Source organism: Eucalyptus grandis, chromosome 6 (genome assembly GCF_016545825.1).
Source record: "Eucalyptus grandis isolate ANBG69807.140 chromosome 6, ASM1654582v1, whole genome shotgun sequence".
NCBI classification, from domain to species: Eukaryota; Viridiplantae; Streptophyta; class Magnoliopsida; order Myrtales; family Myrtaceae; genus Eucalyptus; species Eucalyptus grandis.
In genome coordinates this window covers 17,445,251-17,462,115 of record NC_052617.1, presented here as the reverse complement: position 1 = coordinate 17,462,115, position 16,865 = coordinate 17,445,251, and the positions used below count along the sequence as shown (strand labels likewise).

General features: G+C 39.3%; 1 protein-coding gene across 3 annotated transcripts; it reads right to left on the bottom strand.

The window, feature by feature from the left end:
• Positions 1-1,692: 1,692 nt before the first annotated feature.
• On the bottom strand, positions 1,693-16,140 carry LOC104437132 (formin-like protein 6). Of its 3 annotated transcripts, XM_010050019.3 has the most exons (17): positions 15,662-16,140; positions 14,016-14,716; positions 12,905-13,126; positions 10,704-12,817; positions 10,478-10,595; positions 9,827-9,898; positions 8,379-8,477; positions 8,216-8,257; positions 7,255-7,335; positions 7,109-7,159; positions 6,940-7,021; positions 5,903-5,997; positions 4,434-4,505; positions 4,237-4,353; positions 3,347-3,414; positions 3,169-3,235; positions 1,693-2,447 (listed from the first exon to the last, which is right to left on the bottom strand). In XM_010050019.3, the coding sequence occupies exons 1-15, from the start codon at positions 15,732-15,734 to the stop codon at positions 3,397-3,399; spliced, it is 3,957 nt and encodes a 1,318-aa protein (XP_010048321.2). In that variant the 5' UTR covers positions 15,735-16,140; the 3' UTR covers positions 1,693-2,447; positions 3,169-3,235; positions 3,347-3,396. The 3 variants fall into 3 exon arrangements, with proteins under 3 accessions (XP_010048321.2, XP_039171926.1, XP_039171927.1); XM_039315992.1 differs by having other exon boundaries at positions 6,940-7,159; XM_039315993.1 differs by lacking the exons at positions 1,693-2,447; positions 3,169-3,235; positions 3,347-3,414; ... (4 more) ...; positions 7,109-7,159; positions 7,255-7,335 and having other exon boundaries at positions 8,219-8,257; positions 9,827-9,912.
• Positions 16,141-16,865: the final 725 nt, after the last annotated feature.

Genomic DNA, 16,865 nt, shown 5'->3' with positions numbered 1-16,865 from the left:
AGACATCATTTGTACAATTATTGGGGATATTACCTAACTTCCCCAACAAAATATCGAATCTTCTTTTCTCATCTAGTTAGGATGAAGAATTCTACCTTGATCTTTTTATAGAAGTCCAAGGAAGAGCTCAAGTGACATCCCTCCCTACCTCCTCCTATTGGAATTTCCTTCACGTATTGCTGACAATGGGGAAATCATTTTTTCTCTAGACCCAAGCACCACTGATCTCGTTAGACGACAATGGCGACCGAATATTCACACGTATTATAAATTTGACAGAGCTCATACATTAACAAAAAGAAAAAAGAAGAACATTGATTCTAGCCGTTGAATGACATCGAGCGATGAATAAACAACCAATCAGTCAACAAATCTTAACCATCAAATGTGCATGTCACATCGATCGACCTTAGGAATTTCCTCGAACGCTGGTATTTGCATGTGGCTCCAGAAACAGGGCAATCCGACAAGTGCAACCACGAGGTCCATGGCGGAGGGGTCGTGGCAGGCGGTGGCCATTCCTAGGGGTCGTATTCCTGTGGATGGACAGTGGCAAGGGGGACCCCTTTTTCACTAGGGAAACATCCCCCACAAACTTGGAGCGAAGAGACGTGGAGCCAATTGGAATCTCGCCGGATCGGTCACGCATGGCCAAGAACAACACGACACTCATCGATTCTCTCTTTCATGATTGGTCCCGCCTAGAACCCCAAGAAGTCAACAACCAACGAAAAAAGGAAAAGGAACTCAAGGATGTTTCTCCATTGACCATTGTAGGAAAAGAAACGCGCATCAGCCGCATATGTTGACTTCACCGACGATCACATCTTTCCCACTTCTTGGTCTGGTCGTCGTCTTGTTTCTTGGTTCTTGTCCTTGAGAGAGAGAGAGAGAGAGAGAGAGGTCCCGTTCCTATGGCTTGACTTCTTGACTTTTGGGTTTCTCAGGACTTTTTGCAGTTTTTTGCCCGAGAGAACACGAAACGCGGGCAATCAGCGCAAGCCCCTCCAAGGAGAAAAGACTGACCGAGAACAAAGCAAGGTCCTTGTCTAAACCTTCATGTTTTTTCTTGAATGAGACGTCGGAAATTACTTGAAAATTTGAATGAGGGACGTCGCCACATGCATCATTCCTTGCAGATACGGCTCTTCCTTGCTCGCTGAGGACAAGCATGTGCTGGTTCCTTGTATCGATCCAAGCTTTCGAGATCGCTGATTGCGCGTTTATTACACGGGCAGAGATAGCTCGCTCCTGCGGTCAATTTCTGTTTTCTCCAAATTTGCATATTTCTCACACGATTGTCTCATTTCCCTGAACTGATCAATTAGATCAATTACTCGGATGCTTCAGCGTAAGAAAAGAATCAATGAGTTGATTGAATCCACGGACAATATTGCCTAGACCAAAAGAAAAACGGACTATAATCTCAACATTTATATCCCTTTATTTTGTATCCATCATCAACAACTGATGATTGTCTACGAATATTTCAGTGAACTTACATATGGTTGACTTGAGCTTGGCTTCGTCGTTTCGCAGATCCCAATGTGGAGCTCCAATTAAGCTAATGTACCAACACTATTGGATTCCCAAGCAATGCCTCATTATTAGAGGGAGCAATCATCCAAAAACTACCTGATTTTTAGATGACTCTGAAACTTGGCATCCAAACGAAGTCATTTGAAACTAATGTTCGAAGATCAAAACTGCATACTTGCTTGGCTATTCACCATTTGATGAAATTCTCGTGGCAAAATTTGCTTGATACACAGAATGGACACTAAACGAATTACCAAACAAAAAAATGGATAAAGAACAAGATCATTGCTGATGCTAACACTTTTACAACAAAATCAGATATATGGTGGTTGAGCCAATCGAGAAGCAAATTAACTATTATTTACCGGGCGGATCTGTATCGCCCAAATGGTACCATAGCAAAATGGCTACGTTGATAAGCTTGTTACTCAGGAAGCGATCATGTTTTCTGTCAATCTGAGAAGCTACTTTTGTCTTCTCTACGGCTTGTTCTTGCTGTCAGATCTACTCCTATCTGCCACGAATGTCAGTTCGGATTGCACATTTCACTATGTATACTTGCCAGCCATTCACCTTGCACACGTATTGAGAATCTCTCTCAAGTGCAAAAGCATCTTCTAATCCTTGAGATGAGAATGCACTTTCACACTGTCACAGTTTGATAGACACCACTTATTTTCAATATGCCAAGTCCAGACCAAGCAGTTGCCAAGGTCGCCCATCCTCACTTTGCATTTTGCAATTCCTCAAATGATCTTCAACACTTCAAGCTGCCTCAAGAGCACCCGTCTTCACTTTAGGTGTCTCAGCCTCTTTCTGCATTTTCCTCTTTTCAAGTTCTAACTGCTTGCAGTTTTCGTCATGTGCCCGTATAAACGTTCTGACGAAATTGAGCAGAGTCGACACAACTGCAAAGAATTCAAGAAAGCTGAAATTGAAAAAAAGCTAAAGAAGGAATATTAGATGACACAAAACTTGACAGCCATGTGTCTAAATGAAGGAAGTTTATAATCAGAAAGAATGATAAAGAAGTGCATGCAAGAAATCAAATTTCAGGCTCTTCGGGGGAAAGAACAAAAGAGTATTCATTGAAGGATCCTCAAGATATCTTTCCAATGCACACATCATTATGGTGTGAAGATTATTTCTTTTGATTGACACATCATTTTTCTGCCTGATCTGCCGAAACAAGATGCAGATGGGGAAAACGAAACGCCCTTCTGTCACAAATCTACCTTAAAAATGTCCTAATAAAATTAATTTTTCCACCTCTTTAGCCTGAAATTTTATTGTGCAGATGCAAATCACACAAAGTTGAGAGTTATGCAGCTACTGGTAAAATGCTAGTTTCTCACATTCTCCTCAGACAAATTCCAGGAGAAATACTGAAACCTCACTGATTACTGAAGCTTTAAAGCTATTTTACCATTGATCCATAGCTCTATGCAAAATAAAGATACTTGCAAAGCTATGTAACATAAAAAGTGCACTTCTTATCCAAACATGTCCTCTTTGGCAAAGTTTGCAATGGACCAACCCAAATCTCCCAACATATGAGCTCAAAAAAAGTAAAGTGCTTGCACTAGAGATGCAAAATGGCACTCGGTAAAACCAGAAAATTAAAATAACCTTGCTCAAATGGGCAACGAGCTGGATCTTCCCCAAAATAGAGGGCCAATGCATCTGCACTTCTACCCTGAAAAGATTGACAAATGCAAGTTCACTTAGTTGTCAATGAATATTATTCATCTCAATTATACCACATCATTACCTATAAGCATTTTGAACAAACAATGTAGATACATACCACACTCGAATAAAGCAAAGCCAACGACCTCACCTCCGCCTCAGCATTTCCTAGAAACTCTTCAGATTCTGAAGGTTCCAATGTAAAAAGGTGAGGTCCTGTACAAGGAAACGAAAGCAAAGACGAGAAACCAACACATGCCTAAAATGGCAAACGATTCTCTTTCCATTTTCAAATCAAACAAAGAAATAACTCAAGCACAAACCGATAGTTAGTTTCCATTGATGGTCTACGTGAATGTTCTTGGGATATTACTTATAATTCCTTCCCTTAACAATACAATGGGATTTTGTTCAATAGTCTATTGCCATTGCTCTAACCTATCTGGAAGCCTAAAACCCAATTTGAGATAATAAAAGATATCTTATAGTCTTCATTTACCTACACACCATTCCTGGAACTCATATTTTCACTGAACTAGTAAAAAGTAGGCTAGTGTCAAACTCACTTTACTGAGCATTGAACAGAGCCAGAGTTCATCACATGACTTTGGTCATTACATTTGCACTTAATGTGATGGACATGTAGCGTGCTACTGTTATCAAGTTCACAATCGATATTACTGGTTCAATAGTCAAATTACATAAGCTATGTCATGTCAAGAAAACAAGTTGCACCTCTGATTCAGTGAATGACATCACAACCAATTAGGTCTCTTGCAATATTAGCATACGTTGCACCAACAACGATGCCCTTCAGCATGCCCCTGTTAGCCTTACCACATTGAGGAAAATAAATCCCGGAGATTGATGACAAAACTCGGTGCAAATTGCACATATGACCAGGATGCATCATGCCACTTACATGCATCATGCTGTCCAATACTCCACTTCAGGACCACCCCACACATAAAATCAAGTAGGACAGAATGAGCAGATGCAGAAAATAACCTCACAAAAGTTTTTTGATACAGGTCCATCATTTTCAGAGGCAGCCAATTCCTGCACAACTTTTTCAAGCCCCTTACTAATGGCTTGCATTTCTTCTGCCAAGAACTTCAATTGTATCTGCAAATTACAAGTTATTGCCTTTAATGCAAACACAAAATACAACTTTGTTACATTAGAAATGAGGAACAAATAAGCACCTTTGTTGAAGCCTCTAGATGTGTAAGGTCTTTGGGAAAGTCTATAACTTCTGGCAGCTTCTCCGCAAGCACCTAAAGTTTATCCAACAAATTGATTAAAACAAGGCCCATGGCACTTACCAAGCTAAAGTATTAGGGAAGGGGGCAAAGTTCAAACTATGTTCATCAGAAGCTGAATTTAAGATAACCCTTATTGGAGCCAGCGCAGAGATGTACAAAGAAAATTGACCGTTCAAAAGGAGATAATATATTCTTGTTCATTGGATAATACCCAGAGCGTGAACATATCAATGTGTAATGAAGCAAGAAAAAACTAAAATCAGCTGCTTTCTATTGTCAATGATCGGGATTCTTGCAGTACCATCTCATTATAATTAAATAAAATTGAGCTTCATAGAATTATGTCGCTTTTTCTTTATTTTGCACATAGCAAGGGTAATTTGACATTTACCCAAATGAAGTACTAATTAAAGAAAAATGCAATAGGTGGATGAGATTTCTCCTCACTAATCCGTATAAACAAGCAGATGTAAGCATATCATCTGCTAATTTAGTCGATCTAAGCTGTCTCTCTACCAGAAACACTTTAAAAAATTATATCAACCTGTTATTTCTGTAAAGGATCATGCTAAATGTACTACGAATTCTATCAAAACTTACTAAGTGATTTGCCAAGTTTCATGTGGATATTGAAATTAGCAAGACCAGTGAAGTGAATGATTGGCTTCTTTAAACAGCCAATAAGAAATTGCACCAACACTTAGTAAAAAGGTTCTTAGTAAAATTTCTTAGTGCATTACTCTCTCATAAATTTATAACCTTTCATCATAGCTGTACTCAGTACTACCCCCATAGTTTTCTTCTAAGAAATCTCTCATTATTATTATTATGGTGATGCTCTAATTCCCACCAAAAGGGCAAATAAGAATGGAAAAAAAAATCTTGCAATTTCATAATACATGAGTTCCTCCGTTGTAAGACGTACTTGGAAGGTGTTCCCCCAGACCAGTTGATCATGAATATTTGACTACATTGAGCATAAAAAATAACACTGCCAGTGCAGGTCTATCTCAGTAAACCTTCTCGGTACAGGCAAACATGGAGAGGCACAATACTCATAATATCTTTCCACGATCTTTTTTACTGATTACAAAGTTCTGTTCTAGTAAGAACTTTTTAAGTATTATGCTGAAGTGTTTCAGAAGCACTCTCTCTTTAGCTTAATGCATAATACAGGATGCATGTTTGCCTTGTGCATCACCTCTTATTTATCTAATTGGTCACAGCCTAGCTCAGGAAAGTTCAAGCAAAGAGCTAAGAAAACAATAATCAAGTTTTTTAACTCCATTAGTTAATTTTAACTGCTCCAACCCAACCACTTCCAGGAAATGTCATTCAAGTCAATGAACTTGAAACTAATAAGGGTAAAAAAAATATCAGTTAAATGAGGGGAATACCAGGGGTTCTACCTTACAAAGATAATGCATGAGAGTTATCTTGTTGTTCTTGGCCCGTGTATCGGTGAGTTTAAGGAGGCTATCCAATCGGAATCCAATTGCAGAACCTACACAAGTCAGAATTATATCAACAAAATTGTTAGCAGGTAGAAGCTGAATTTCAGAGAAATAATGCAAAACAAAGCTATAATGCCATAAAGTTGAGCCAAATTAATCAATAAGTTAAGATCACTTCCCCTATCAATCTCAATAGACACATGCTCAGCACATAAACACATAAGTGATTCACATGCCATGTACTTTAATGTGAGAAATACTGCTTGGGCAGAGTAATGAATCATGAAAAATAAACTAACAAGGTCAATTACTTGAGCTGTTATTGCACATAGCTACCGAAGAGAACCAAAAAGACAAATAGAATAATTTACTTAAAGTAGAAGAGAGAAGAGCAAAGGCTGTTACTACAACATTAAAATATTAAAACCATACCTTCATACTCTTAAGCTTTTAGAGAATTTGGTTCTTCTTCCACAGAATTTTACGTGGTATCAAAACAAAAGGTTCTGAGTGAAGATCTATACATTGTATTAGAAAAAAGTTTCAAGTGAAAATCTTCCTGGACTCTTATTTGCCTCCCCAATTATATATATTTTCACTAGCAAGTTGCTCATGCAGTTGCATTGATCGAAGACTATTTTTTATATCATTTTAGTATTGGGTTGTCAATTTACTTTGCATTATTGATACTGTAAGGTAATTATTGGATACATCTAATGCTTTACAAAGTTTATTGAAATTGCCTTGTTTTTCCTTCAATGAGTCCAAACACAGACCCACGTATTCAATAATTCTTGGCAAAGCAACAGAGAAATTAACAACACGAAGTTGTAATGCTTTTTATCATCATTTAGATGTTCAAATTCAGGCTTTTTTCTTTCTACTAAAGCATGAGTGGTAATGCTTCTTTGCTTTTAATCAAGGCGGTTGGCAGTGTTTCTGATATAGTGCAGGATTAACAAAATAAGAATCAACTTATACATTTTGCTTACCCCGTGCAGTTCCTTGGTTTAACGCATTGCCCAAGGAAAGAATTGTCTGCATAATTCTCTTTAGTTTGACTGAGTTCCTGATCTGATCAGATTGGAGAAGAGTTATATTTATGCAAATTGTTAAAGCTTTCGCTAGAAGAGATAGAAGATGGAAGGAGAAAAGGCTTGCCTCTTCCGATGCAGCATTCACAACATTCAAACTACTACTCAGATCTGAAACCTGGAAAGATGAAGTAAACCAAACAAAGCTAGAAAGAGTATAGAACTAAAGTTTGTAAATGAGTGGCACAGCTAAGCCACAAATAAGAATCTAACCTGGGAATGAAATTGTATCTTAAATGAGAAAACCCTAAGCTTGGCCTCTACTCGCGGAACTTTCATCAATTCTAGGAAGAACTGTTAATAATAAACAAGACAGTTGAAACCAAAGTATTTGTTATTACATGAATATATGCAAGAGGTTTGTTGCACAATCATGAACATCTACAAAACCAGAACCACCAAAAAAGGAAAGGAATCAACTTATCATCAATATACCAAAGTATCTTCAAAAAGTAAGGAGATGGATACCAATATCAATGCTTGACAAGGATTCCAATTTTCAAGTAAGCGTTTGCAATTAGCAATTAATATTCACCATATTGACAACGAAATGATTTATAACTACAGCCCATGCCAATAGTATTGTTTAGTATGGATCCATACGGATCTGTATGGTAAGATCTATCCTAGGCCATTCATCATCACAATATCTTAAGGAAGGCAGTTTTGGAAGAATTATCTTGTACGGTGCTTGTTTCTATCATATGGATTCTACATGGAGAAAGGACGAAAAGGAATGAATGAATGAATAGAATCAGTTCTGTAGAAACAGAACAGCACTTTCCTTTTCTTCTGGATTTTTTAAACTGCTTTGCTATCTAAAATGTCCTTTCTCCAAAAGTCTTTGTTATATAATCCATATATATTTGGGAAATGCCATCAACATTCCCCTTATATGAAAGCATTATCAAATGACGCAAAATGGTATAGCCAAGGAACTTGACTTTTACCAGATTTGCAACCATGGAGATCCACATTCAACAGTGGTTTTCAGTATAAAGGTGATTTCCATTTAATAAAATGATTTGCTATAGCCTTATACTGAATGGTGTCTTATAATCATTATAAATATTTGCAAGAAGAAAGTTTGAAGAACAATAAATAGTGGACATGAAGCTGTGATCTTGTGTTTACTCATATCACAATTAGCCAAATGACGATGAAAATTGCCAACCTGCTCGCATTTGCCCAGGGCTTCCTTGTCTCCATTATAACCCTTGAATAGGAAAACAATAAGCCATAAAAGAAATGACCGAAATAATCAATATGCAACAACTTCATTTTCAAGGATAAAAAGGAGAGAATCATGTTGACAGAGTACATATATCATAAGGTACCTTGAGTAACTCAATCTCTTCTTTTGTTGGGCAGAACTTTATAAGGTTATCGACCTGATCCACATCTAATGCTGAATCATCTAGGGCAAGGACAAAACTCTGCATGACGTTTGAATGCATGTGCATCAAATGAGAAAAGGACACGTGAAAATTCCTCCAGTAACCATATTTTGCTAAGTTTTGATAAGAGCTATCTAGGAAGAGAAGCAGCCATGTCAATCAAAATGAGATTTGATACAACTTTCAGCCAAGGTTGAAGTAAATTCCATCAGTTCATTATTGGTTTACACAAATTAGATAGCAAAAGCAGTGTCAATGCAAATCAAACTATTGGCAAGTCACTAATTTTTTATTAGCAAAATAACTTCTGCTAGCCATGGTTCTAAATGGTCACGAATTTTAGTATACTACCCAATATCCATCATACCTCAGGCAGGGTCAACACAGCATTACCAAAAAACTCCACTGTTTGTGGTACATCTATCTTTCCTTTCAGGGGAAAAAAATCATAATTCAGAGCTGCAATTTAGCATAAGTTGAAGTTATTGTTTCTTCAAACTGCCTTCATAAGATCTGTGAGAATCTCCTATATGGGAATGCACAATGCGATGTGTCAATCAAGTTTACTGTAAGGATGGCAATAATTTAAGTTACCGTGCTAGAGGTTCTTTCTTATTAGTGTCGATTTTTGTTAACACTGAATGTCAAAATTTTAGTCTTAACAAGTTATATACGCGTCAGTTCGTGTTGACATTCAAGTCATTGGGTTAAAATATCATCTTGCATTCCATTCCAATTTTCTCTCTCTCAGTATGTTCAGGTAAGTTTTCCCACTCAGGTCATATTATCTTGCCTTGTTAGACTTTGCCAGCCCAGTTTTCTTCCCAAGAGTAAACATCACCTGGTATCCCTCTACATTCTGCTACATGCCAAACAGAATGTGTTCTGTATTAAAATTTACACCATTCAATTAAGCAAAAGTCATCTTATTGTCATCTCCCTGTATAAAACCATGGCAGCCCATTATGGAACATTACTCAAAATTTATGGATTACAGATCTTTATCATAATATAATTAATCTCAATCTGCTATGATGCCACACATGAATACAAGTAAAAGCAGCCCATTTAGTTAACAACTGGAGAAGGGATCAGAAACACATCATTTCTCAGAAAGATGATAAAACCATCAGTTTCCTTGATAACCTGATAACAGCATCACCTCATCAGATAAACTTTATTTCTCACAGAAACACATTTCCAGCCCAACTTTTCAACTTCTTGACATATATCAGATAGTGTAATGATTAGCTTATGATATGACAACACCTTTTCATATGGAAGGGAAATATCTAAATCACGGCACCAATAGACTCCACAGAAACACTTTTTCCCATCCAGGCTCTTGACTTCCAAATAATTGCTTAATTATTTCAGATTTGGCTTACCATCAAATCAGGCAAGGGAACTTTGACCTTTGTAAGCATAATCTCACAGTTGTATGCCCTCCGAAGATCAATCTGTGAGAAACAGTCTTCTAACTTCATCAGAAATCTTACCAGCAAAAAACCGCTGACAAGATAGTAAAAAAGTAATAAATATGCAGAAGACCATAAAACATATGTGTCCATCCTATAACACAAGAATTATCTCTTTTTGGGCAATAAAGGCAGTGGCATTGGCAGCTGCCAAGATACATTTTAACTTATAAGTTACGTTAAAATTGCCAAGAATCTAGTTCCTCCTCAAACCAACACGCAGCCAATTTGGCAGCTGCAGATGATCTTAGCTTACTGTAGCCTCATTTCCATCCAAGATTACCAATACTCATCAACCCAACAGATACAATAGGGGAATTTTCTTCAAAATCATCATGCAAAACTTGTAAAAAAAGGGATCAGCAAAATTCAGCAGACATCAGGTCAATGAGATCCGCTTGAACTTAAGATGATACGAGGTTGGTTATGGTTACTTAAAACAAATAGCAAATAGGAAGTCAAGCAATTAGTGTATGGCCAACAGATGTAGTAGGTATAAGACATACAAACAATGGAAAAGATGTTCGAAATTACATAATAAGACAGCAAAAGCAGAAGTACCAGTTGAATTTTATCAGATTTACGTCCAGAAGCACGACTTGATTTTCCATGAGTGCTATCTGAAGTTGAAGCTACTGAAAAAAGGCTTTCGATCTCTGACATGTCAAACTCTGGAGCCCTGTATAAGATTAACAAATAGATATAAAAACCTTGGGAAAAAAAGAATAAAGGCTGCATGGAAATTGGCTAATGGGTAAAAGAAAAGTGAAAATTGAACAGTTCTCACTTTAAAGAATCATCTGACTTTTGTGCCTCCGCCCATAAGCTTCCCTGCATAGCCCTGGTTAGTTTTAACCAATGATAAGGCTTCAGGTTTGCTTTTTTTTGTTGAACCTGGTTTCTTGGACCTGAACGTGATAAAATCCGCCCCTTTGGGTGAAATGGTGGAGTTGGAGGATTAGGAGTTGCAGGTACAGGTCCAATATTCCCTCCAGTGAGAGGTTGTGGAGGGGGTGGTGGAATGGTTGCAGAATTCTTAGAAATGGATGCTTTCTGTGTCAAACCAGGAGGAGGTGGAGGAGGTGGTGCTGAAGGTGTTGATATAGAACCTGACACAGGTCCAGAACCCAGAGGAGAGAGAGGTGGAGCTGCTGGAGCTGTGACAGTTGAACCTGGCAGAAAGCCAGACTGAGGTGGGGGAGGGGGAGGTGTAACCATAGAACCTGGCAGAGGTGCAGATCGAGGAGAGGGAAGCAGAGGCACAGGAGGCGCAGCCATAGAACCTAAGGCTCTGCCAGAATAAGAAGGAAGTGGAGGGGTAGGTGGAGGTGCTGGAGGTGTACTCACAAAACCTGAAGCAGGGTCAGAACGAGAAAAAGGAGGTGGAGGTGTAGTCACGAAACCAGAAACAGGGTCAGAACTAGGAGGAAGCGGAGGTGGATGTGGAGGCGCAGTCATGAAACCTGAGGCAGGTTCAGTACACGGCGGTGGTGGAGGTGGAGGTGGAGGTGGAGGCACTAGAGCTGCAGACCCAGAACCCAAGGCAGTACGAGGATGTGGAGATGGAGATGGAGATGGAGGTGGGGGCGGGGGCGGGGGGGGGTGGGGGAAGGATTGGGGCTTGGAAATAACTGCCAAGCTCTTTGTGGAGGGCACCCTGGAAATGAGGGAAGCAGCTGATGCAGAAACTTCAGATGCTGGAAGGGGAGGAGATGGAGAGGAGTTATTGCCAATCAATGATGCAACGGTTGAAATGACATGGGTTGGAGAAGAGGCATTTGAAGACAAGCTTTTTGCAATGTTGGATAAAGATTCCACTTGGGATGGAGAAGCCAGAACAGGAGGAGAAGGAAGCAGAGATGAGATCTTGGTAGCAGGAAAATCAAATGGTCCTGATAAAGAGGATTGAGGTGAAAGATTGGATAAAATTGATGACCGACCACCATGCTCAAGTGCATTGTCATCTAATGGAGATAGGGTTGGCCCAATGGTTTCACTTAGCAAGGAGTCTTCTGATTCCATGGTTAATTGAGCATTTTGAGAAAGCTTATCTACAGCTGTGTGTGGCCCAACTGAATTACTAGATAGAGGTGGCTGCCGTGGCAGTACCAGTAATGGTTGTGGCAAAAGTGGATTTAACACTGTATGGGAATGCATTGGCCTAGAAATGCTTAACATGGGAGAGGAAATAGCTGAGATAGACGATTTTGTCAATGGATCGATGATTTCATCAGTCTGGGAGGCAGCATGGTCTTGCAACAAAGCTGTAATGCCGAGAGCTGAAGGTGCACTATGATACCTTGACACAGGAATAGACGATCCTTGCAATAAATTAGCATTCAAAACAGGAGCAGACAGAGAACTGCGAGATAATCTTTGTGAAATAAGCTTTGCTGGATCAGGTCGCTGGGCAGAAACCTGTGTTTCTTTAACCTCAACCTTTTGAACAATTAAGCCAGCATCTTGAGATGGTTCCAAGGTAGAGATGGGTCTCTGCTTGAGGGCCTGTTCTTCTTGTGCTTCCACTTTCTTGATAGTTGTACGATCATCTTCAGATGGTTCTGAAGGAGACATTGAGTGTTTCACAGGGGCTTCATCTCCACTTCTGTCTGCAGGTTCTTTCTGCGTTTTGGTTTCCTTCATCGGACTTGAGTCCAACAACAAATTTGTTATATCATACTGAGCACCACCACTTTTCAGGTTTTCAGAAAGGACACTTGTTGCCTGGATTTGGTGGAGCACATTAAGTGCTACATCTGCTTTTCGATCAGTCCAGTCCACACTGCTGAAAATTTCTCGTACTTTAGCAAATGCTTCCACAGGCAGGCCTTCTTTCTCCTCATTACTGGGCAACTCAACTGGGATAAGAGAAGAAGCAGCATCCATGTCCGAGAAAAGAATCTAACAAAATCAAATTAAAGAACACAAATTGTTGTAAGCAAAACAAGTTCGCATCAGTTTATAATTAATTTAGGGTACACGCCATACCTCTGCTCTAAAATCCTTGGGATACTGATCTTTGGAATTCCATAACACATCAATTTCATCACGGTTAAGCATCAAGATATTTGCCCTTATGAAAGCTGTGTTAAACATCACTCTGAACATCATTTCTTCATGATCAAGATCATCATCCAGGCTAATACACTCAAGGACAACATCACCTTGAATGTAGCAATGGATATCAATTTTAACTAGCTCACAGTCTGCCTGCATTGGGATATATGCATATTACATTCATGTTGTGCTGACTTTATTATGAAATGCAAGCATGGATCAGCACTAATGTAGTTGATGTAATTAAAAAGAAAAAAGATTAATGATTGAGGACTCTCCAATGGCCCTCATAAAGTGCCTTGAAGCAAATAAAATTGGCTCTACCATCATGGGAGGAAATGGATACGACTGAAACAATTATCTGAACCAAGACCACCACAACATGGTTGTATACATTCATGCAGTTAGAGATACAGCAGTTTTTCTTGAAGTTCCAAGTTCAAGCTCCCATCATGCTGTTACTTAGACTTTCTTTGACTCTGTCTCCACTCTAAATACAAGGTGTTTTAGTGCACGAGACTCCTGCATTGTGTCTGGGGAGGTTGAGTGTATGCCTTTCCCCTGCTTCTGTAGAAAGGCTGTTTCCAGGTATGGCATCCAAGTCACAATGGTGTGACCTCCAGGCTATTCGCAAGACTCTATAGGCTCTAGATGATGTATAATTTTGACCATAGCAAATCAGAGACAAGAAACTGAGTTTAATCATAGATTGGCATGTACTCAGCATGAACTGTCCATTTTCGTATGAACAAATCCTTTTGTTCAAATTAGCTGCTCATCATGAAGAAAATTCAAAGAAAATTTCTGCAGAGAAGAGAAGCATGAAAGCCATTTAAAAATTGAAGAAGTATCAGTAATAGTGCAGGTGCATCAGCTGCTCTCCCACAAGCGAGGTTGCAATCCAATTTTTAGGGTCTAAGGCAGGATTTGAGAATCCAAACAAAGCACAAGGAAATTAAGACATAGCGATAATAGTAGATGATGAATTCTGAAATATGATGATATAAGGTTATTCCATGAAGCAGAATAAAAGCAAAGCTACCTGCTTGTAATGCCTAACAAGTTTGCTCCGTTTTGGTGTCGAAAACAGGACTTTGGGAGTTTTATCAGCGATCATAAATGGGTCCTGTCCAAATATCCTGAAGATGGGACGGCAGCCCCCTTCAGCATCCAAAGTAGGAATTAATCTTAGTATAATGCAGTCTAATGTGAGAGCCCTATCCAGTGGAGGCCACTCTGAGCCAACATTTCTTCTTGATACATACTGCAGATATCTCAACTGTGAAGGCAATGGATTGAGAGGTGACATCAGTTGCAAGAGTTCACGAGGCGCTTGCTTGTAAACCATATCCAATGTTTTCTGCTCTCCTGTATATTGCTTCCTATAAATTAGAAGTGCCGCCAACATGAATGCCAAAACTGGCCACCCACCTCTTTCACAGTGCATCAGTAGCACATTCTGTTGCCCAAGTAACAACCAGCTCTCGGAGGATCTTAAGAAGTGATGGATCATCTCCATTGTAAGTACGGGGCAACCTTCATAATGTCGAGGGTAATCCATGACAGTCATATCATATTCAGACAATAATTTGGCAATATGGCTTTGGTTCTCTCCTTCCCGGAAATTGAACACCATGAAAGAGGCATCAGGGGAATGGTCACAGAGCTCACTTACTACACCTCCAATGTATACTTTATATTCATCCTCCTCCAAAGCATCAGTGGTAAAACAGTAATCAAACACTGCAGTTACAATTCCACCATAAATGAACAAGACTGGTGAATATTTTTCCTAGAGAAGATGATAAAAAGCAAGATACATCTGAAAAGATAACAGGACACAAATGAATCAACTCCCTAGAGGACCAATGGTGAATCCGCAGGTTACGCACATCTCAGAAAAATGGAGGAGAAAGAACTGTGAGCTATGTTGACAATGATTAGAATTTACTTAAAAAGGATAGGAAAAAAGAACATCAAGCGAGGGCCTGCAACAGTCCTTTGTTGCAGGAAATCCATTCATGGCAAGACAACTACACCCTTTCATTGTAGAAATCCTTTCAGCGCAAGTTACGTTAGAACGCATCATCCATGTAGAATACGTAGACAGTTGATCTCTACACCTTAAAGTCACAAAAAGAAACTACTCGACCAGAGATGATGCATAATTGCAACCTCATGAGTAATTCCTTTTCACGAGATTTTATTTGAATTCCTGACAAACAAAGAATCCACCGTTAAAGGAACAACTGCACTTCCGTAGTCCACAAGACTAGACTCCCTCAGTTCCCCAACAGCACTTAAAAAGCAAAATTAAGGAAGAATTAGCCTTATGCATTTCAGTTATAAAAACCATCACAGAAACTCTTTCCCCAGGCAGTGGTAAACAATTGGCATGTCCCATGGGCTCAAATTTAAGGTAATTTCTTATCATTCCACAAATACATATGTCTCATTAGACCAAGCAGATTCTGCCACCGCTGGCGGATACGTGCACAAAACAAAATAGCTTCTCCGAATACCTAATAAGATGGTGATAGCGGGAAAAGAAGCAACTAACAATTACCATACAAGCTATCTCCTTTAACACCACTTCAATCCATCGACAACCAACAGTCTAAAATGAACTGAAAAGAAGCTCCTAAAAGTGAAACCTACCAATAATTCACCCTACAAAGAAAAGCTCACCGTAAACTCTTTCAGAAATCTCCAAGAGCCCATCGGGCGGCTTCTTGTAAAAGAACTTCCTGAACAACCCCATTGCCTATCGAGGGCTATGAACCAAGAAAAGAACACATTCAGACGCCCAAATATCACAAGAAACGAAAACCCATGTCGGCAATATATAGTCGGATCGCAGGAACGATGTCACGGAGACAGAGACAAGACGAGAACGTCGAGACACGACAATGATGGCCTTGGAGGCAGGGACTGCGAACGGGTGGAGGGGGCATGTGGCATGGATTGTTGCCGGGTCTTTGAAGGTTAAAACTCCTTCTTCTGGGTACAAATTTTTGGCTTCGCATCCACACTTTCGCTTTCGCGCGTCAGCGAGAGAGAGAGACTTAGCTTTCAATCCATGGAAAGTGAAAGACCCAGAAGAGAGAGAAGGGTGGGGGTGGAGAGAGAGACAGGTGGGGATATCATTCAGTTTTCAGAGAGGAGAGAGAAACTGTGATACGGGCATGGGAAGATTAGGGACGTCGTTAGGGGAATGCGGGGAACAAAGATTCGAGCTTTGTCCCTGTCTGTAATGCGAGTGTGTGACGTCGTTGCTTTCTGTTCTATTGTTTTTTCTCTCTTTTTCCGGCCCTTTGTTGTTCTTTGTTTTCTTGCTTTCGTTTCTGTTTATTCCTCAGTTGAGGCTGATAATGATGTATCCTTTTCTGTGTTTCATTTTCTGTCTCTCGGGAGGCATTACATCACCTTTTCTGTGGACATGCAAGCACACCCCCCCTTTTTTTCTGCATTGGCACGTCCCATCAATTTGTTGTTGCATGATTCCACCATGGATAATTTCTATCATATTTGAGACATCCTCATTTGAAATTCACATTAGTTCATATGAGTTCTACATTAAATTCTTATATTTTGAGAGCGGACATGTATCGCTTGTCACATCATGTCTAATCCTGATCGCATGAAGTGACCAAACCAACAATTTTTAGAGCTTTCTAAGGCTTTCTCGATGGGAGAAGTTGCAATCATTCTTTGACTTTTGAAAGTATTTTTAATGTTTGTATAAATTGTTTAGTAATTTATCGGATATTTATAGAAAAAAAATTTATACCTTCATTTGTAAGTTTAGACTTTAAAAGTTAAGAAGAAGATATATAGTTTAAAAGAAAGTTTCTAAAGGACATTCCAAACTCAATAAACACAAAATTAAAAC